The following is a 21,978-nucleotide window of genomic DNA, read 5'->3' on the forward strand; positions in this document are numbered from 1 at the left end:
CTCTCTAATTGCCTGGCATTTCCTACTGTATGCTGACACAGGGGACTGGTGCTCTGCTTCTAGATACTAGCTGATCATATCTATTTAACCCTAAAATTCTGGCTTAATTTCTCACTGAGGGTGGTGAGCTTGGCCCAGGTTGCCCAAAGAAGCTGTGGATGCCCCATCCCTGGAGGTGTTCAAGGCCAGGCTGGACGGGGCTTTGAGCAGCCTGGTCTAGTGAGATGTGTCCCTGCCCAAGGCAGAGGGTGGCACTGGATGATCTTTAAGGTCCCTTCTAATGCAAACCATTCTATGATTACAGACTCGCCATGCCTGTAGGTTCATGTGGACACCCAGCACCCCATGAAGCAGAATATTAAAGCCTGCAGCCTATGGTTGTAAGGATGACGGCAGATCTGCCGTGGAGGCTGTCTGCGGTTGGGGTTTTTTTTTTCACTTCACCTGTTGCAAAGGGAAGAAAAAAAAAAAAGTCACACACTCTCCTCACCAGGCCCAGCGGAGCTGTGGGGCAGGGCCTGCACAGCTGCTCACTCCCCTGTCCTGTGGGAGCCGAGCAGGGGCAGCCCTCTCTCCTCCGGCAGGTGCTGCCGGCGGCCGGGCTCCGAGCCCGAGAGACGGAAAAACCAAACGTTCGTTATTTATTTTTTTTTTTTTCTTAAGGCTTCTCCCCTCAGTCCTCGCCCTGCGGGGGCACGGGGTGCCCTTTTCCCCCTCAGGGCTGGGCCGGGGCCGGTCCCACCCGCCACCGCCTCAGAGCCCGCTTCCCACAATGCCCCTGCCCGAAAACAAAGTCCCACGTGACCGGCGGCGCGGGGAGCCCATCATGGCGTCTCCCAGCGGCTGCCGGCCCCAGCCCGGCGGGCAGGGCGGCGGCGCCGGGGCCGGGGCCGGGCCGGCGGCTCTGCGGGGGGCCGAGGAGGACGCCGAGGGGCTGTACGTGGCAGTGGAGCGGTGCCCCCTCTGCAACACCACCCGCCGCCGCCTCACCTGCGCCAAGTGCGTCCAGAGCGGAGACTTCGTCTTCTTCGACGGACGCGACTCCGAGAGGTACCGGCGACCCTGAGGCGACGGGGACCGGGGACGGGGGTGTGTTGGGGGGAAGGGGACACCCTCTCCCTCCCCTACCCCGGGGGGGGGCCGCCCCGCCTCGCGCAGCGGCCGTTGGGCCGCCCCTCCCCCGCTCCCCTCAGGGCCGGGGGGGGCGGGGAGGGGGCGGTTTGTCCAATAATAATAATAATTAATAATACAGCGCCCCGACTTTCACTTAGCCAGGTGCAGCGCTCAGCCGGTCGTGTCCGTGTCCGCATAGCCCACAGAAGCTCCAGACAGTTCAGGGCAAAAAGAGAGCTGATATTTGTAAATGTGCATCTCTCTTCAGCAGAATGTGTTAAACCGGTAGTTTTCTAAATCATTAAGCAAAATCAGGAGGGGGTGTGAAGAAAATGGCACTTTTCTTTTTTATTATTTTCATGTCTATATAAATAGTCCTTATCATGGGCCCCTTTTTAGAATTTCGAAAAATGCTCTGCTTGAATTGATCACGCACCTTCCTGCTCCTCTGTCTGAAGTGTTGGCTCTATGGTCATGCTACGTCAATTAGCAAATATCCTCATTACATGACTTGGATGCAGATTGTCCCTCCATAGCTGTTGCTCACGGCGTTGTCCATCCCAGGTTCTTGAAAAGTTTGCCCTCTCTGGAACAGCGCTGGTTTCTGGCTGCCGCCATGTTCTTGGTCCTTTGTTTGTAGTTTTGTTAGCAGCTGTTGGGAGCCGATGTCTTGGACTATTTTGGGAAGGTGGTGAGCAGCGTGTGGTGTGTTTTGGGCCTCGCCCTGACGGCTCTTCACATCCTTTTGCCAAACACCAGAGTGGCCAAGGGGACGGCGGCGTCTTTCTTCCATTGACATCGGTGGGAGGGGGCACAGGCCATCCGCCGTTGTGAAACAGCTCGCAAAATTGAGACTTTAGTCTGCCACCGGATGGGTTTTCTTGGTTTTTGCATGAAAAACTGTGTCATAGAACGACAAACTGTATTTTGTCTTTCTAAAATATATGGAAAACTTGTTTGCGTGAGGCTGCTCGGGGTTACCTGCAGCTTCCATGAAAAAGTTACATTTGGAGTTTGGAACATAAACCAAGTGGGTTTTTTCCTGCCCTTTTTGTAGCCTTTAAGATTTTGGCCAAGCATCAGGCTTAATTATAGAATTATAGAAAAATATAGAAATCGTAGCCTTTGTTATAGTGGACTGTCATTCTCTATTAATCAAGGCTTAAAAGTTTCTCTGCCCATCAGAAAAATGAAACTGTAAAAAAGCAGTCTTAGCCAAAGTACCAAAGACAACAGCTTGTTGGAAAGAAAAACTTTTATCTTCCCTGTATCTTCTCACGTGAGGCAAGATCAGCTTTTCTGTCTGACAGTTTTCACTGCATCCTCCTGAGATGCTTTAACTGTCCCGTTTGTCTGTGGATAGGAAATCTTCTGTATATTTACACTGTGTTTCTTAACTGCAGGAATTTATTTATTTATTTATTTGCCTTTTTTGGTCTCTTCAACGCCCCCCCCCTGCTTCTGCCTGGACATCATGGTTCCATCTGTGGGGATCACTGCTGTTCTGTTCTCCTGGGGCCTCTCTGTGTGCTCAATTTCCCCAGGCTTTGTTTCTCCTGCTGCTCACAACTTTCCCAAGCAGTAGTGCAACTCGTTGAAAGCAGCAACTTCACATTAATAAATTAAAGGAACAATGCAACATATATGAATAACACAATGTGAATAACATAAGCGTGCTTGATTGCAGCAGGAACGCTCAACGTAGGGATGGAGCCCCATAAAGCTTGGGTTTCTTGTTCTATTGAAGATTTGGAACTTATTTGGAATTACTGTGCTTGAAATACTTCATCTGCATTCTATAATTAATACTTGGAATGGCTGATAGAAAAGCGAGAAAGAGCCCATTGCTTCAGAGGTGGTTTTCTTTGTAAGCAGCGCGCAGGTTTCTATGAATTTCTTGCGATGTGAGCGCAGGGAGAGGCAGTGACCAGGCACCGCGGCAAAGTCATGCAGGGACAGGTGCAGTTCACTGGCTGGATTTCAGATTGTGTTTACTGTCATCGTTATTTATTTGTTTATTTTATGCCTTCTAGTAGTACCTGGGTTAATTTTAGATCAACCTTATGGCCGGTGCTGGAGGAGGCCGACAGGGTCACGACAAGGGCTTTTCTGCGTGACTCGATTCTAAGTGCGGTGTGAGAAATTCAGAATGTGGAAGTGTATGGGGTCACTCAGGCCTCCCATTTGTCTCTTTGAAACGTTACAGATGGGGGGAAAAATGTTGTTCTTTCTCTTGTGAAAAGTAAAAAAAGTGAGCATTACCCCTTGTATCCAGTGATGATTTATTTTTAGAATTTTCTTGTGATTTTTCCTTACAAGAAGATAAGTGACTTCATGTTCTAACAGTAAGAATTCTTTCCGTTTTCTTTTTGTCGGACTGTTTTTGTGTGCTAATTTTTATAAAAGCTGCAGTAAGACTGAAGTTGTTCATATGTCTGGCAAAAATCACACCCTGTATCTATGCGGGGGAGAGATTGAGGAGCTGTTAAGATTAATTATTGAAGTACAGCTGCAATTAAGGATGAGTAGTCCGGAAGTCCTCCAGTAAAATCATCACTGACATTCTTCTTTTCATTAGTAATGTGTTGTATATTCAAAAGCTAAGCCGGCATCTTGATGCTCGTTTCAGCTCGGGGACTCTCTTTGCTCCCAGGAGTTTACTCTAGCCTGTCATATGCATAAATTCTCAGAGTGTATTTTACAGGCGTACTAAATTTGCTTTGCTTTAGATGTCTGCAGATGGCAAAAGCCAAAGACAATATAATTGTGACGTCTAAGCCTGTCTGACTTCTCTAAGCTGTGGGTTGTGATTAAGAGTAGTGACTTTTTGCAGCAATGGAGTTTTATTATGGTGAATAGGTGCAGTAATGGATGCACCTATTGCTGTCCTCAACTCCTTCAGCATTAATCAGTTCCTGTAGATTAGGAAGTCCTCCTCCTCCTTCTCTCTAATTATGAACATGTGGAAATAAGCCAGGTAACCATAGAAAAGTCGTAGCTTAATGTGATAAGACTTGAGGAAAGAGAAACATTTAATGGATAACTTGAGATGTTGAGTTCGCTCCTTCTCTCAGTTTACGTTTTATGGGAGTCCCTGTAATAGTTCATCTGAAGTTTTGTTTCTTTGCCAAATTGAATGGCTGTAGATACATAGAGAAAAATCAGTTACATGATGCGATGCAATTAAAATTGGGCTATATAAAGAAATGGAAATGTTTGCTCAGGAGAAACCTGCTAAAGAAGTTTGTAGGAGCTGTTTGACATAGTTGCTGAAGTGCGTGGTGAGCTGTAATTTTTGCAGGCTTTCACAAATATTTCTGCCTTCCCTCCCCGGTAAGAACTTAATTTAGCCTCGGATTCTTGACAGACCATTCAGCTTTTCGCTGATGTGATGGACGTCATTTGGGTAATTGCGTTTAGTCAGACTCTGTGCCCATTAATCCAGCTTGGAAAACAAGAATTGCCAAATCTCCCCACCTCTCTTTCCTTGCGCGACTGCTGAGTGGTGTGTTTCTGGGCCAAGTTATTTTTGGTTGCAGCCAAAGGTCGGGGGTACAGTAGGTGTGCATTACCCTGCGGTAAGCAGGAGTCTGGTACAGTGCGCTTTTGTCACTTCCATGGTGACTGCTGGGGTGAGGACACGGAGGAAGAAGGAAAGCGCCGGGTTGAGCAGCTGGGCTCCAGTTGCACAACATTCCTCCGGCTCACGCGTGGCCTCTGGCTTTTATGCTGAGTTCCCGCATTTGGTTTTGGTTTGTTTTGGAAGGAAAACAGATTTTTTTTTTTTTTTTTTTTGTTGACTACGAAGGCAGCAGCCAGTAGTTTTGTTATTGTTTTAATGCTAAGGCTGCACAGGGCTTTGAGCAGCCTGGTCTAGTGGGAGGTGTCCCTGCCCAGGGCAGGGGGGTGGAACTGGATGAGATTTAACATCCCTTCCAACCCAAACCATTCTATGATTCTGATGTCATCTGGAAGGGTGATTACATGCTTTCTGAACCCCGAGTTAGGCACCAAGCTTTCAGATCCCAGCACTTCAAGGAAAGAAATGAAACATTTAAAAACTTTTCCTGAAATCAAACCCCCAGAGCTGAGCAGAGAGAGAGGCCCAAGATGCCATCCTGTCAAGGCTTACTGAATAATTCTTTCTAAATAAAGCTTAGATACTCCTGAAATAAAGGACTTGAAGGGTTGTATGTGAAGTATTAGAGCTCTGTTAGGCTGAAATTGGCCATTCTGCATGTTCCAGAGGGAAATTAACGAATTGTTTTTCCATATGTAGACTTAACCCAAGGAGTGGATCAGGATGGTGCTGTAACATGGGAAGCTGAAAGGAAAGTTGGAAAGCCATACACTGGCAGAAGACAAAGCACATTTGCTATTTTTTATGCCAACTAAATCTCTTGGCTGTCTCTATTGCTGTTTGCTCTTACTGTTAGGTTTGTCACTTCATGCTTCACTGTAATTTCTCAATATGCGTCGTTCATATGCTATTTTCTTTAAGTGTGTTTCTCAATACAACGTGGAGGGGAGCAGAACGTGGCTGCTGCATATTCAAAGGGTGAAAACACAGGATGATGAATCCTAAGAAAATTTCTTTCTGATCAGTTCTTTGCAGTTCTCATACCTCAGGCATCCAGTGAAGCTGAACTCAGGCAGGCAATTAGGTCATGGACTTGTGATGGCTACAAGTGCCTCATAGAAATGAGTAGCAGACAATTGCTGTTACTAACACAAGAAAGATTTGGCTGTCATGTAAAAATCTTGAGTGAGCACTGTCCTATTTGGACCCATTAATGAATAAAGTGTGAGAAAATTCCACGTTAGAAGGGAGAAAATGCAGAGCGTAGTGTGTGAAATCCTGCATTTCCCACTACCTGAGGGGACTCATCTAATGCCATCAGAGCTTGGGAAATAACACAGTTCAGGCTCATTATGGTATCTGAGACTGTACTGTTAATTTCTCCAGTGACTAAAGGTTTTTAGGGTACTATATGTTTTTCTTAATACAGTAAATATTGATATTGCTAAGCTATAAAACTTCTAGAAATAGCAAGTAATTTGCTTACAAGTTCGATAACAGGACAAGCTGATGTTTCCTCATGTGTAGGGGTTCTGTTGCAATTCCTGTGAGACAGATGCTCTAGAATTCTGCAAGAGTTTTATACGTTTAGCCATTACTTCCAAAGATTAAGACGGATAGTTGAGGTTTAAAGACTCCCGCAAGCTTCAGTCTTTTTATCATTTCAGACAACTTGCAATGCCATGTTGTGCAAAGTATCAATAAAACCATTTAATCTCTTCCAGGTTTTCAGACAAGAAAGAAAGGCTGATGCATCTTAAAACCAAGCAGAGAGAATTCCAAAAACAGTAAGTTGTAGTTATTAAATGAAAATAAACTATAAGAACTCTCAGAAAAATGAAGCAGTCTCTCTAATGCACTGTTGCTGTAGACAGATGTAGTCCAGATAGTCATAAAACTTTCAATCGTGTTTTTTCCTCTAGTGTTTTGAAGGCCATGGAAGGGAAAGAGATAACTGATCAGCTGGTGAGTTGTTCAAAGTGTCCCATAGTTTTTAAACTCTCTGAATTCCTGGATCTCATACTTTTAAGTTGCAATTTACCTTGAGGACGTTGTGTTACTTCCCCAAAAAGCCTGTTGTAAGCAAAACTGTAATTGGCTCTGCAAGCAGAGCGCTCCAAACCATCAATATTTTTCATTTCATACTAGATATTTGTTCAATAACTTACTATACTGATTGACTAAGCATTCAGTTTGTTTGTGGCATTCTTCTCTGCGCAAACCAGCATATGAAATATTTATTTGTTCGTCTGATCCAATTAAGAACATCCTGCTACTTTTGCACTAAAGCTGCTGGCTTTGTTGTTAATCATTAGTCAGTGTGTTTGAAGTCGTTTGTGCCCTAGAGTTGCTGAATGTTCTTTTTCAGAGATGGAAAATAATGTCCTGCAAGATGAGGATTGAGCAGCTGAAACAGACCATTTGCAAAGAAAATGATGAAATGACAAGATGTGAGTAATGCCCGTGCTTTTGTGATGTGGAAAACTCTGTGCCTTAGAGTGAAAAATCAATTGATGTGAATTTGAGTGTTAGTTTTTAAAAATGGTGAATTTCCAAACTGAGGCTTTTTAAATCAACTGGAAGGCAAATCGGTGAGTGGATTTTGGCCTTTTTATGCTTGGGTTTTAATTAGCAAACAGTAGGCATTATTCAGCTGGATGGAGATCATTTTGCAACAGCTTTAAAAGTAAATGCTTTAGCAGCCTGTGACTCTGGCTTTGTCCCTAGAGATGGCTTTATTCAGTGTAGTGTTTCTGATCACTTCCTCTTGATAAAGAGGAGCAAACAGCTCTGCAGCTGTTAACGGATTTCATGTAACTGATGAATTTTAACCCACACCTGTCTAGAAATCCTAAAATCCTACTTGAGCAAGAGTCACTGAAGCAGGGCATAGGCTGGTGAGTTGCTACCATTCAGTGGCTTCAGTTTTGAAACTCGCTAAACGTTTTACAGATTTGTGGGCTCATTTTTCAGAAGAGAATATGCAGCACTCCTTACAACCCACATGCAAAGGAAAGATTGGAAGCATATTCAGAAGCATATTGATTGAATCAGGAGCATTTTTATGACTTCAAATTCAAGAGGAGCCATACAGAGAGTGGAAGCAGAATCATATACCTGAGAATAGTTAGAAAGGAACAGCACAAGCTTGCGGTGATAACATCAAAAAGGCTGAGATGCAAAATGCTTTTCAATTAATAAGGAGGATGGATAGTAACAACAAGAAATATATAATAAGAAAAAGATGGAATAAGCAAGCCTGTTAGTTAACAGGAAAGAAAGGAAATAACAGTGCAGAGAAGTCCGAAGCATTCAGTGCCGCCTTTGCTTCATCTTCTTGCGAAGAAAATGTGATTAGCCAGATTAGCCAGGACTGCAGGCTAAGGAAGGAAAACAGCCAGCTAAATATTATTTTGATTATGTCAGCAAGGCCACACGAGATTCACCTTCTGGAACTTAAGGAACAAGCTGAAGTAGACAGTGGAGCACTTGGGAAGACAGAGGGAGAGGGAGAGAGGATGTCCCAGGAAACGGAGTGAGAACAGCATCTTTTTTCAGAACTGATGACACAGTCATCCTATTATAAACCTTTGACCACTTTGTAGGTAGTTGGAAGGTAAGGAAATTAAAAACATGCGTCACTTTGTTAAGAATAGGCCATATCAAATCAACCTCTTCTCCTGGGGGTCAAATGGTCTAGTGGAGGATGAAGCAGAAGATGCAACATACCTTAGCGTTGGGCACTACCCCAGACTGGCTCATGAGTAAGCAAAGATGTTTGCTCTGGGTGTAGTTCCTGTAAGGTTGGTACAAAAGGCTAAAAAGAAAGGCTGCATTCGAAGAGTGGTGATACTTGTCAGACCAAGGAGGTGAGACAGGTGGAGCTCAGCAGGAACCGGTTCCTGGCCCAGTTCTGTTCAATATTTTCCATAATAGCTTGCATGGTAGAATGGAAGGTGGAATGGAGGAGGCCAAGGTGGATGCTGTGGAGAACAGGATCAAATTCAAAATCATGCAGATAAATAGACAATGTCATCTGAAAAGGACAAAGTCGAGTGCATGTTGTTGAGAAAAGAGAAACATATAAACCCAAAATGGGGGATGGTGTTGAGATTTGACAAGAAAGGATCAGGGAAACTGCAAATTAAATAAAAATTATCAATTTAATGCTGCTTCAGAAAGATTATATTAATGTAAGCATCGTATTTAAGATGGGAGCAATTGTCCTGCTGTGCCCAGCATTGGTGTTGCCTCAGTGGAAGTCTGAAGTCCAATTCTAGCAATTTAAGAAAGATACAAATCAACTGGAGAAAGTCTGGAAGAGAATATTAGGAATAAAACAAAAGGAATGGCTAAGAAGATTGGTGTTTGGTTTGGTTTAGAGAAGGGGAAGGTGAAGAAAAGCAGTTTTTCAGTAGGCAGAAGATTATTATGAAGGAGATAATAACTTTTTAGCCTGTGAAGAAAGGAGAAGAGGAAGTCAATGTGACTTTGAGCAATTAGCCACCTTGTTTGAAAATGCAGGTCTGAAGGTGGCAAAGTGTTAGGACCAACTGGGGAGGGGAGTTCCTCCACTCTTCTACTCTTTTGTGAAGCGTATTATCTGCAGCTTTTGCAGCTTCTATGATTCATAGTGAACTTGATTAGATTTAACCCATGAACTGACCTAACTATTGCCCAGCTGATGTGTTGTTAGCTCAGTTACCCCAAAGCTGCTCTTGCATGTAAACCCAAAATGAACTCTTGCCGTGAGTAGGCAGTAGATCAGGAACTCAACTTGGTTCGCTCTTGGACCACATTAGAACATGTAAATAGGTTGTTTCTCTTCTCTTGGATATGGCATAGTTTAGCTTTCTGAAATAAGAACAATTTCTAGAACATTGGGCTTCTGCTTTTGCAGTTGACTGGACACCTCGATAATTGGCACTTCTTAAAATAAGGTTTTAAAATGTGTGTGTTTGCCTTCTGTCTATGGAGAACAGTTCAAGGAGAAAATCTTGCAAATATCTGGCATAGCTCTCTGTTGTGCCTGTGCTTGCATTTATCAGGCAATGTAGGTGCGTGGGACATAGCAGTGTCCTGAAATACTTCTGGGGACAAATTTTAATAACCTCATAAACTGGGTCATAAAGCAGAAGTGCTATGCCAAAAAAAAAATAAAAAGGACAGTTGTTTCTGCACCGGGACTGCTAAAGAGGAGTGTTCCATGTTCTCCAATAATTGCTGTTGGCCCTGCAGAAAACGGAGTTCACTCTGTGAAAAAGGAGCCTTTCAAGTACAATGTGAATGTGAAAATTGAACAGATGGACATTTTACTCCTCCTGTTGTCTCTTATTCTTTATGCAAAGGGAGCGTTTGGGAACATGAATGCAAGCATTAATTGATTTTCTGTTGATGTTACAGGAATGCTTAAAGGAAACTGAATTGCTAGCTGACACATGGCGATTCTTGGTATTGCTCAGAGAAAAGTCAATTTTTTTACTGTTCCTCTAACAGGGGGTGACTTATTTTATAAACCTGAGGATTACTAGTTCTTACCTGCACGGAGAAACTATTCTCACCTTTAATTTGTGACTTTGCATCTCCCATGTATCAGATCTTCCTTCCTACCAAACGCATCATGGGTCGCAACAGATCAGTTAGATGACTAGAAATAATTCCTGACATTCAGGGAAAGTGCACGCTGTGTCTGTGGGGGCGGATGTGCTCAGGGGGGTACCAGCAGTTCTGGGCTCCCACCCTGCCAGAGCAGGGACTGGCCAGAGGTCTGTGCGGTTCCAGCTCTGTGAGTTTGCAGAGCAAACCAGAGATACCCAGCAAACCGGTCCTGCAAACCAGGACTAGGTAGGTATTGTGTGCTGGCGAGGCACAGCTGGGCACAGACCCACGGCTGGGCACAGACCCATGGCTGGTCATCAGTCTCAGGTCCCATTCTTTGGATGTAGCCTTTTGTTTTTGTGCTCCTCTGTTGAGAAGACCGACAGTCTGAATGTGTTGTTTGAGTCAGCTATAGCCACTTAGAAGTTTTCTTGATTTCAACTCTGAGGAGAAGGACCTGTGAGTCCTGGTGGACAACAGGTTGCCCATGAGCCAGCCATGTGCCCTGGTGGCCAAGAAGGCCAATGGTCTCCTGGGGCTCATTAAAAAGAGTGTGACCAGCAGGTGGAGGGAGGTCATCCTCCCCCTCTGCCCTGGTGGGGCCACATCTGCAGTACTGGGGCCAGTGCTGGTCTCCCCACGTCAAGGCAGACAAGGAACTGCTGGAGAGAGGCCAGTGGAGGCTACAAAGATGATGAGGGACTGGAGCCCCTCTGTGCTGAGGAAAGGCTGAGAGCCCTGGCGCTGTTCAGCCTGGAGAAGAGGAGAGGGGATCTCATCAATGCTCAACAATACCTACAGGGCGGGGGGCAAGAGGATGGGGCCAGACTCTTCTCAGTGGTGCCCAGCGACAGGACAAGGGGCAACGGGCACAGAGTGGAACACGAGAAATTCTGAACAAGAGGAAAAACTTCTTTCCTTTGAGGGTGGCAGAGCACTGGAAGAGGCTGCCTAGGGAGGTGATGGAGTCTCCTGCTCTGGAGATATTCCAGACCCGCCTGGATGCGTTCCTGTGCAGTCTGCTCTGGGTGGCCCTGCTTTGGCAGGGGGTTGGATGAGGTGATCTCCAGAGGTCCCTTCCAACCGCCACCATCCTGTGATATAATGCTGCTTCTTTGAGTAGCAGAAGCCAGCAAATATTCGTATTGTAGCTCTAGTTTCATCTGTGCCTTGCAATCAAAAATATATCAGTAAAATGATGTCAGGGTTTAGTGCTTCCCTTCCATGCAAGGGACAGTTGTCTCACTTCCTGATGACAGGAAAGTGATGCCTTGCTGTAAGAGAACCTGTCTAACGCTGTTAGTGTGACTAGTAGTTGGGGCTTTCCCTCAAACTAGAGTAAGAGTTTTAGACGGTGTTTGGAGAGCACGTATAAGAAATATTTTCCTATGCTTTTGAAAGCCAGAGGTGGCTAACTCATTCCTTCTAGCAGCGTATGTTTGTGGAAGCATTACTGCAGTCAGTTATTTTGTAGGAGAATCAACAGATGCTCTTGAAGGATATTTTTCCAAGCCTCAGTGCACCTGATGCATGGAGTAAATTCAGGCAGATGCAGCACTTCAGGACATAAGCGCATTTCTCATTTTGGGACTGGAAAGGGAGACAGTCAGTGCTCTCCTGTGGTACCAAGAAGCCTGCACCTTTGGGATCCAAGCACTTTGAGAGCGCATATGGGAGTGGGAAGCTAATCCCACGCTAATCTCAGCAGTGGGGCCAGAGGTGGTGAAGGAAGATGCTAATCTGCACATGATTTTTGGCTGCAAGCAGTGCATGTCTTTTCGACCAGCACTATGCAAACATGTACAGGCAAGCCATTTCTGTCATGATGATTACCTCAGAAGTTTAATTAAACTGCAAAATCTTGGCTTTTCTACTCCAAATCCAAAAATAGCTGGGTAAAAGAGGGAAAGATTAATCCCAATTTCAGTCTCTTTGGAGATCTTCGGAAAAGATTAAAAAGTTGTACCACTTAGCAGCTGGAAAACATTGATAGTGAAGCAGGGCTTTCTGTTTTAAGCTGCTATAGATCTTGTTTTCTATAAATATTAATAATGCTTTTCTCCGGCTTACTGTAAGTACCTCACAGCTCCTTTTCCAAGACTAACATCTGCTGCTGTTTTCACAGATGCAGAGGGGCTTCTGAGAATCAAAGAGGAGAACCAGAAGCATTATCGCAGGGCTCAGCGGCATCAGGAGAAGAAAGAGAAGATCCAGAAGCATAACCGCAAGCTGGGAGAATTGGTAGAGAAAAAAACCTATGACTTGAAAACCCAGTACGAGCATCTGGCAAATCTTCGTCGGACACATATCCTGGAGCTAACATCGGTCATTTTTCCCATTGAAGAAGTAAAGACAAGCATGAGGTACAGAAGGCTTACCCATTTGGACTCATTTTGCTTAGCTTTAGACACCCAGAGGTGAGTCACCTCGGTCTAAGCTAGATGCTTAGGAGACTCTCTGTGGGGAGAAGGAGGTGTTTCCCAAAGGCAAAGCATCTGACCCAAAAACAGGGGTCCAGAATAGAAGAACCTGGAGGTGCTAGCATCTCCCTGCTGGGAGATCTGAGCCATGTGTCCGATGTTAAGCTTTCTTGAAATAGATAATCAAAAATCGCAGAACAAAGGAAAGTAGTTTTGGCAATAAGGAGTTTTGCAGGAGGGTTTCTACAAGCATTTTGTTCTCTGTGAGATCTGGCTAAGCGCCTGCCAAGTGCATCGCTGATTATATTTTTTCCAACTTCTTTAAAAACGCTCTGTTCCTCTTTGGGTGCTACAGAGATCCTGCAGACGTGTCTTCTGAGAGTGACAACGCCATGACCTCTAGCACTGTGAGCAAGCTTGCAGAAGCCAGGAGAACCACGTATCTCTCTGGGAGATGGGTGTGTGATGATCATAACGGGGACACCAGCATCAGTATCACAGGGCCTTGGATAACGCTTCCTAATAACGGAGACTATTCAGCGTATTACAATTGGGTGGAAGAGAAGAAGACTACACAAGGACCAGGTAAGGAGCAAAGTGTGATTAGGCATCTGGGGTACTCCAGAAACCAACAGAAGACATCCAGGAGCAGTAGCCTGTTCCTTTTCTTCTCACTCAGACAAACCTGAGTTAGGAATAAATAGCAGATTTAGCAGATTTCAGTCCACTGAAATCCTCTTTTGCAGGAAATGCTCACTGGGACACAGCACAATGTAATAGAGAGGTAAAGTTAATTATTCACAGTTTTGACATGGTTCACATGCTGTCGTTTTAATGGGAATTCCAGGAATTACTATTTTTCTACCAACTTCTGACAGATTCCACTGTAAATGATTGCTGGATTCAGGCTGTTCTCAGTACTTATAAATGACATTTTCCAGATTAGACTTCAGTAACACGTTAACACACCCACTGAGGCTTCATTTAAAATGAGAGTTTCATGATGTTTTTATTTCTTTTAGATATGGAACATAATAACCCTGCTCATACCATCAGTGCTGCATTGTGCTATGCAACTCAGCTCGTTAACACTCTGTCTCTCATACTTGATGTCAATCTTCCCAAGAAGCTCTGCAACAGGCAAGTAAATGCAAGCCTCCGAGGAGGTGAATCAGTGACCAGTTTTGACTGATCTTCATTCAGTTTGGGTTTTGTGAACGAAGTCATTAACTTGGAACACCTTTTCATGGTAATGGTGGTTGGCTCGTGGATTTTTGTGCAGTTTAATTCTGGATGGAGGGCTAGCAGGATTTTAGACAACAGTTAATAGTCCCTGCCCCTTTTTTTACCTTCTGAGAGCGTAGACCAACCATCATAGTTGAAAATAACAGCTTTCTAATTGATGTGTTCAGCATCCTGCAATCAGAAATGAGATATGACAGTGCGTGAATAGCACTTTTCATTTTATGAGACCCTATTGTGCTTTACAAAATCCTCGCCCGGTCCAGCAGCTCTTAGTCATGCTGAATAGCTCCGCCACATTAAGTGCTGTAGAACAAGCCTTATCGTATGGCATGACAGCCAAAACATACCAAAACACCAACGGGGAACATACCTGCCTGCCAGACGCCTGGGAGTGTATTGAGTAAATCCCTTTTTGTGATGAAAAGCACTGTTGGGTTTTTAATGTCTTGGTGGAGCTGGTGGGATCGGTACAGAAGAAGCACTGAGGAAGCTGTAGACTTGGTCAGTCTACCAGAGGTCTCAGATATGCTGCTGAGATTCTTTTAAGTGTTTAAAGTAGTGGTTGTGGAAGTGAGGGCACAAAAGTTGTGTGAGGTCTCTGCAGGTTTTTTTTTATACTATTATTTGGGTGCTCAGTCTTCCCAGAAGGAAAAGGTTGGGAAAAGAAAATGAGGCAAGATTTAAAAGGAGAGAAATAGCTTGGCTTTGAGTTTCATACCGTTTACATCACCTCTCCTATGGAAACCGGTGAGACCAGGGCAAGCAGGGCTTGTTGATGAAATGCTAACAGTCTTGCAAGGTGAAAAATTAATCTCCTGAGCACTCTAAAACTGTCTGTACAGTTTGAACAAGTGCTCTCTGTGAGGATGTTTACTCCAGGATTTGTTGGGAGGCCAAGGCACAGAATGCCGATGTCTCCAGTAGGTGTATTTTCTCAGCATTTTTCTTTATGTGTGTATATATATGTGTTTCAACAGCGAGTTCTGCGGAGAGAATCTGAGCAGACACAGGTTCACGCGGGCAGTGAAGAAGCTGAATGCTAACATCCTTCACCTTTGCTTCTCTCAGGTAGGGGGAATGCGCATTTGGATTCTTTAAATAGCTTTTAAAATATCAACTGTGCCTGCAGGTTTCCTCCAATAACTGATCATGTCTTTTTCTTACCTTCCCCACGGTAGCATGTAAATTTAGATCTGTTGCACCCACTGCATACGCTCAGGAACCTTATGTACCTGGTCAGCCCAGACACTGAGAACTTGGGCAGGTAAGAAAAGCAGTATCTCGACTCGCCTGTGACTGAATCCCGTTTGAAGTGATGCATTTGCCTTGTTACTTATAAAGGAAATTCTTCTCTTCTGCTGTACCTATAGATCAGTCCTCAGCGCATCAGAAATCAGGGTAGTTACAAGGAGGAGGCAGGAGAGGACAGAAAAAGCGGGTCCTGAGTAGGAAATTAGATTTGGAAGATGTCTGTATGCTGGGTGATGGGCTCAGATGGAGGCTTTGTAGCCGATATAGACTCGTTTCCCCTATGCCCTGAGGCAGGAACTCCTTCCCTCCAGGGGACAGCAGCACATATGCCAGCCAGTCTCACCGTGCTCCAAATGTGACCCTACCCACATCTTGCCAACCTGTAAATACCTAAGAGCATCCAGCAATATAAACCCTAAAACGAATACTAGGTAAAGCTTTCCCAAAATAATTACAGCCAATGAACACCCTTGACCAAAGTCGACACTTCAAATAATATTAATTTCTGTGTAAATCAAGATTAAAGACAATTTTTCTGTTAACTTAGTACGTGATGGTTCATCCGTTCCTCCGGGCTGCATGCACCAGGTTTAATAATCTTCCTTTTTTTTTTTTTTTTTTTTACAACTGAAATAGAAAGAAAGCCACCAACACTGATTTCCCGTTGGGATAATCCAGTCCCAAATCACTTGTGCCTGAGACAGTCTGCAAATATTTGTTTAATCTGACTGCTGCTTTATTCTCCCTTAAACACACTCATGTTCTGAAATCTGCTTTTCAAGTCTGTTCTCGTGTACTAGTTGTATTTAAAAACCCGCAGTGCCACTAAGAGGAATTGAATGCATGGCTCTAACCACTTCCCTCCTCTTCTTTGGGTATATCCCTACCGATTCATCCCAAAGACACTGGGAGCCAAATCTTTGTAACAAAGCTCAGCTTGGAAAAAATTACGTGCTTGCTGCTGCTTGTCTGAAAACAAGGAGAGGGCAGGAAATACCCAGAGAATGAAAAACTGTGTCCTGGAAAGCAGCTGCTGTAAAAGATCCACACACCGCAGTGGACAAAAAGCGAAGCCTTGAGGGATCCCCACAATGTGATGTAGAAGTTCTGAGTGGAAAGATGGGTCTTGCTTCTCCAGGCAGAGGTTTCAGAGCTCCACATGCATCAGTCAGGTCCATGCAGTAGAAGAAGAGGTTACAGGAAAGAGCTGGAGAAAAGACCTACCAGCGAGGGGAACAGTTTAACCTCTGTAAAACTGTCTCAGCTCGCTAGGGATGAGATTCAAAGATGACTTGATTCCCTTGCCTTTGTGGCGATAAAATGCAGGCTACTGAATGGCTTTGTAGACACCACTGGAAGCAAAGAGTCTGAGCTAGGTTGAAACGAGGCGCGTGTGCTTGACAGAGAGTTTAATTAGCCGCAAGAATGAAGGTGGGGATTCTCTCTTTCCTTATGTCATCCTGTCAAGGCTGGATGAGTTTCTGGAATGGGTGCTTTCATCAGGCAGAAGTTACTGGGCTCAGGACAGGGAGAACGGGTGGAACGTAATGGCCTTTGTTATAGAGGAGGTCACTCGAGATGATCTAATGGTCCCTTCTGGCCTTAAACCTGATGACTCTCCTCTTATGTTGCCTCGTTAAGCAAAATGCTTTGCCAGAAGGCAGCACTCCCATTCCTTTCCGGATTAGGAAAGAGTAGTGTTTACCTTTAATTTCCCAGCTGTCTGCAAAGTTTGCAGCAACCAGCTCTCTTTATTTTCCTTTAGATATCTAGGCCTATAGTTGTCTGATAGTCTCCTTTATAAGCTCCTGTTTTCACATGCATGTCATTTTACAAAGCTTTAATTGTCTGGATTAAAATTTTCTGTGATAAACCCGCTGCTTCAGGCTCCTTCTCCCACTGAGGCTGGAGAAACGCTCTTACCCATGTTAAATTCCTGCTCCCATTTCCCTGAGCAGCTTTGCGCTTTGCAATGAGCTTTGGCAAGGACTCAGCTTGCTGTGGGGAACCCATGAAAAACCTCCCGCACTCTGCCTGTGGGTCATGGGCCACCAACTCTGCCTGCTTTGGCTCAGTAAAGGTGTTTCAGGTTTTGGCTGCCCGTACTCCAGGGCAAAGCAGTGGGATGGGGTGGGATGCAGTTGTTTCTCCCACCAGGCAGTGGTAGCAAGGATCTCAGAGTCGCAGCGCAGGTGGGTTTGGCCGGGACCTCTGGAGATCCAGCCCATCACCCCACTCAAAGTAGAGCCAACTAGAACAAGTTCCTCGGGACCAGTGTGGTTTTGGATGTCTCCAGTGATGGAGACTCCACAGCCTCTCTGGGCAACCTGTTTCACCAGCCCCATAGTGAAAAAGAAAAAAAAAAAAAGAGATCTTGAGATGTTGCTGAGGGTGAGGTGCTGCCCTGGGAAGTCTCCATGAGTGAGTTGTGCCAACCCTGTTCTGTAAGTTGTAAGCGACACCCTTTCCCCTGGCTGACAGAGCTGGGCCTGGCCGCAGCGAGTGTTAAAAATAAAAACCCGTTCCACATCAAGCTGAGATTTCCACCGGCAGAGCTGGGAGTTATTATCAATAGCGTTTTCCTTTTGTGTGTGCGTGTTCCGCTGTCAAAGCAGCACAGCTCTGCCGCCGTTCCTGCTCCCTGGACTGGAACCCAGCTATCGCTTCCTTGGCCGACTGTTTGTGTTTCACCATTGTCATAATGGAGTTATCTCCCTAGCCAGCGAGTTTCTCTCTGCCAGCCGATAAACGCAGAGGTGTTTTAATTTCTCTGCCCTGCAGAGGACAGGGCAGGGTGTTTTGGCATGCCGAGGACTCGCGCCAGCGCAGCGACGGTCCTTCTCCCGCATGGGCTGACGATGGCATTGTGTCTGTGTTCGCAGGTCCGGGCCTTTCGAAATCAGTGCTGATCTCGAAGACTCCATGGAGTTCGTGGATCCCAGTGCCACCGGAGAAACGGATGAGAGCGGCGATGAGCACGTCAGCGACGAAGAGACGGACCTAGGGACAGACTGGGAGAATCTGCCGAGCCCCAGGTTCTGCGACATCCCCTCTCAGCAGGTGGAGATGCTGCAGAGCCAGAGCAGCCAGGTGTCTCAGCCCATCGCCAGCAGCAGCGCTGGCGGAATGATCTCCTCTGCCGCCGCCTCCGTCACCTCCTGGCTGAAGGCGTACACTGGACATCGCTAACGAGCACGGGAAAAGCGTCGTAGGATTTGCGGAAGGAATCCCTCCCCGTCAGTGCTGTAGTAAACCTTACGTATTCGGTTAAGTAGTGCCTGGAACAAAGAAAAGGTTGGACTTTCATTTTGTAAACCAGAAAAAACCTTTTTATTTACCCAAGATGACTGTGATGGTACCATTTTGTAAATTAGCTAGCTACGTACTTCTGACGGATTCTGGGACGGCACTTTGTGTCTTGGTTCTGTCTGCATTGTTGAGTAACAAAAAAAAAAAAAAAGGACCCGGTAGCCTCCAGCTCTACTTTCTGAAGAAGAAACAGATTTTAGAGTGCCTGGATCGGGATGAGTACGGAGAGGAGGCTGCTCCCTGCGCAGTCTGGACAGTGGTGCAAATGCAGTTCACATTTTCTTAACTCTCCTTACAGGGTTTTTCGTTTGTGTGTGTTTTAAATCTGTCTTGCATAATGCAAAAATGCATATTTCTAAATTTTTTTCATTCAGGACATGAAAATTATGCATTTTTAACATGTTTTCTAATCTCTGTTGCCATATTTTTAATACAAAGAATCAGCGTGGACAGGAATTCACACAGCAAATTGCTCTTAGTTTAGATTTGGTTGTGAATCTTGACCCAGTTTTGCCGTAGAAAACTGGCTGGTTTCATGCTGTTTCCACCGGTAGGTAGTCTAGAAGTTTTCGTGTTGTGCTGTCCAAAGCACACAGGCTCTTTTAATATCATACACCAAAGAAACACTGGACGTTCTCTTAGCTAGACCCACATTTGACGCCGATACAGGATTGCGTTGTTGCAATAATAATATTCATCGGTTCCAACACCACGTTGCCACTTTTTCATAGTAGAAAAACCTCATTTCAAGCTAGTTTAATGGAATCACGCAGTCTCCACACTACATGCATTTTTAAACTCTGTTCAGTTTTATGTTTCTGGTGGGGTGTTTTGGTGTTTTTTTTTTTCTTCTTTTTTTATTTACTGAATGCCAAGAAGTTGATCTGATTTCACTGCAGAGATGCTCCCAGCGCAGCTGGCTGGCTTGTAAAACGCCAGGAGGTGCGACGCTGACAGCTTCGTTAATGCTCACGCGTTCGTTAACACGTGCTCCTCCGCTTCCTCCGCCTTGCGGTAGGTATTGCTTAAAGACGGGTTCGCTCAGTGAGGCTTCCAACGTATGGTTTACATTTTATGGAGTTGGGACGTTGTACTTCTCCACGGGGCAAACGAACACAAAAGCATGCTCCCGTCCCCCCAGGAGGGGAGGTTTCTGCCACAGGGGACATGGCGAGGCTGCGTGAGCGATGCCCAAGCCACATCCCTGTCATCGGGCAGTGTCCTCCTGCGTGTCCCAGTTCCCGGCTGCGGGGCGGCTGGCCCAGCCGCGTCGCGGAATGGTGGGTGATGGTTTTGCTCCGTTCCTCCCCGTCTCAGCCAGCGCTGCCTCCTGTCTGCACCGCGCCGTGGGCGGGAAAGCGGTTGTGGCACCAAGGCCGGTGAGCCCCACATCGGGGGGGGCAGCTGAGCATGGCCTCCCCCAGCCCCTCTCCTACGGCAGCTCTTTCTCTTTGGCTTCGGGGACGGGCATCTCGTGTTGGTAGTTTCTTTTAATTTTTATTTCTTGTTTTTAAACCAAAGACCCTTAACTCCACGCTAACATCCCACCCGTCGTTAGATGAAGACGCCCTCGGTCCTGCCACTCTTTGGGTCGAAATCCAGCAGTTGGGTTAATTTTAAGAGAACCGCCAAGACTCCCTTGACTACTGCAGCCCGATGGGGGAGGGTTCCTGCAGTCCCCCCAACAGCCTGGAGGGGCCGGGGGGGTCTGGTCGCTGCTCCCCTCACAGCACTTTACTCCCTTGCAGCTCTCGCATCCTCTGAGCAACCAGCACACACCAGTACTGTATACTGGGCTCTTAGCACCACACAGCCCCCTCTGGTTCCCCCTTTATTTTGCACTGGACCCCGCCACGTATCTTCTCTTTTTTTCTTTTTTTCTAATTATGTTAATACGCGTTTTGCGCTCTCATCGCTGCCTTTGTGCTACTTTGAACCCCCTAAAGGTCAGGCTGTGATTCTGCTCTGTACGCTCTCCTTTCCGTTAGGAAAAAAAACAACACAAAAACCTTTTTAAGCCATATATTTCATCACCATAACATTTTCCAAATAATTTATTTGCAACCATGTTGTATTCTGAAAGTGCACAACGGCCCTGCCAGGGGGTTAAAATGCATTGGGACAGGTCTTTTTCTGGGATGTTTTTGTAACAGAATACAGATTGTGGTTTGGTTTTGTTTTGTTTTGTTTTTGTTTTTTAAAAAGTGTTTTGCACGTGTGTAGCTAAGGAAGAATCACGTGTGTCCAAACCTCGAGTGCAATGGCCAGGATGAATTTTCCAGGTTGTTTTGGGGGGCGGGAGCACAGGAATATCTGTAATTATAGATATTTGAAGGCAGGCGGCTGAGAGTTCACAAAACACTTTTGCATAGCGCGAATGCGGGAATTTCAGTTTAGGCTGTGACTTTTGTCCGTGACCGGTGTTCTGGGGTGTTCAACCTGAGCTTCCAGGGGAAAAACTCCATTTCCAGAGCGTACCCCTCCCCTGGAAATGGGGTGCCTTGGTGAGGGCTGGAGGGGGACACCCCAGGGCTGCTCATCACCTGCAAAAACTCACGGCCTCTCTCTGCAACTTCCCAACTAGATGTAACTAAATACAAATCTTTTGGGTTTGTTTGTGGTTTTTTTCTAAATTTTATTGTATTATTGCAATAAATCTTTAACAGTAATATTTTTTTTAAAGTTGTATATTTATAATTGTTACTTCTGTGTGGTTTGTTTGTAACCTGAGAATTTCCAGCCTTCAGAGCGTCCCGGGGGGACCGGAGCTGTTACGGTGCCATCACACAGCCCTGGAACAAGCAATACCCATCCTAAAAAAATACTTTTACATAAAATAACTGCATCTCCTTTGGAGCAGGTAGAGGAGTCCTGCAAAACACACACACACGTGTCCCTGCATGTAGCTGTAAAGGGATAAATCTCTCGTGTAAGCCTGGCTTTGAGCCGCTCTGCTACAGGGCCAGGGTTGTTTCTGCCGGGGGGAGCCTGGAGGACTCTGCGTACAAGGGAAGATGCTCCTCCTTAGAAGGCTGTTTCAGGACGTGTGTGTCTTCTGGAGGAGGTAACTATTAAAGTGAACCATTGCGTATCTGAGCGACAGGGATGGGAAAGGGAGCAAGAGGCAGGCTCTGCCTTCAGGACCTGATGGCCTGGCAGACTGTGGTTTACTGGCTGGGGAGCAATGGAGAAGAAAAAACTCATCCCGCTTAATTTTTTTGCAGCAGCTCTCTGGTGGGGAGGAGTGATGCCCCATGATTCCTATCTGCTGCACGCTTGGGAGCAGTTTGGTCATGGCCCTGCAGGAAAACAGCCCCTGCCCAAAGCCAAGCCTGGCTCCAAGCTCAGCTCCTGCCCATGGGTTCCTTAAGTTACTTGTGCTCAAGCAGTGCCAGCAGCAGGAGGGTTTGTCCTCTGCCAGCACTGGTTTGTGGCAGGAGAGTTGCCCAGAGAAGCTGTGGC

General features: G+C 45.7%; 1 protein-coding gene across 1 annotated transcript; it reads left to right on the forward strand.

Moving 5' to 3' along the window:
- Positions 1-397: 397 nt before the first annotated feature.
- On the forward strand, positions 398-21,185 carry ATG14 (autophagy related 14). The gene is made up of 10 exons (XM_074584248.1): positions 398-1,050; positions 6,418-6,480; positions 6,616-6,658; positions 7,062-7,143; positions 12,417-12,654; positions 13,067-13,296; positions 13,734-13,851; positions 14,934-15,024; positions 15,135-15,220; positions 18,090-21,185. The coding sequence occupies exons 1-10, from the start codon at positions 773-775 to the stop codon at positions 18,394-18,396; spliced, it is 1,536 nt and encodes a 511-aa protein (XP_074440349.1). The 5' UTR covers positions 398-772; the 3' UTR covers positions 18,397-21,185.
- The last annotated feature ends 793 nt before the right edge of the window (positions 21,186-21,978 follow it).

The sequence above is a fragment of the Larus michahellis genome, chromosome 4 (genome assembly GCF_964199755.1).
Source record: "Larus michahellis chromosome 4, bLarMic1.1, whole genome shotgun sequence".
Lineage (NCBI taxonomy): Eukaryota > Metazoa > Chordata > Aves > Charadriiformes > Laridae > Larus > Larus michahellis.

Bases quoted from the DNA above. Each gene is read 5' to 3' on its own strand.
- ATG14 (XM_074584248.1), top strand. From the start codon at position 773: ATGCCCCTGCCCGAAAACAAAGTCCCACGTGACCGGCGGCGCGGGGAG. The intron at 13,297-13,733 runs GTAAGGAGCAAA...TATTTCTTTTAG, and splicing joins GAAGACTACACAAGGACCAG to ATATGGAACATAATAACCCT. The intron at 13,852-14,933 runs GCAAGTAAATGC...GTGTTTCAACAG, and splicing joins CCCAAGAAGCTCTGCAACAG to CGAGTTCTGCGGAGAGAATC.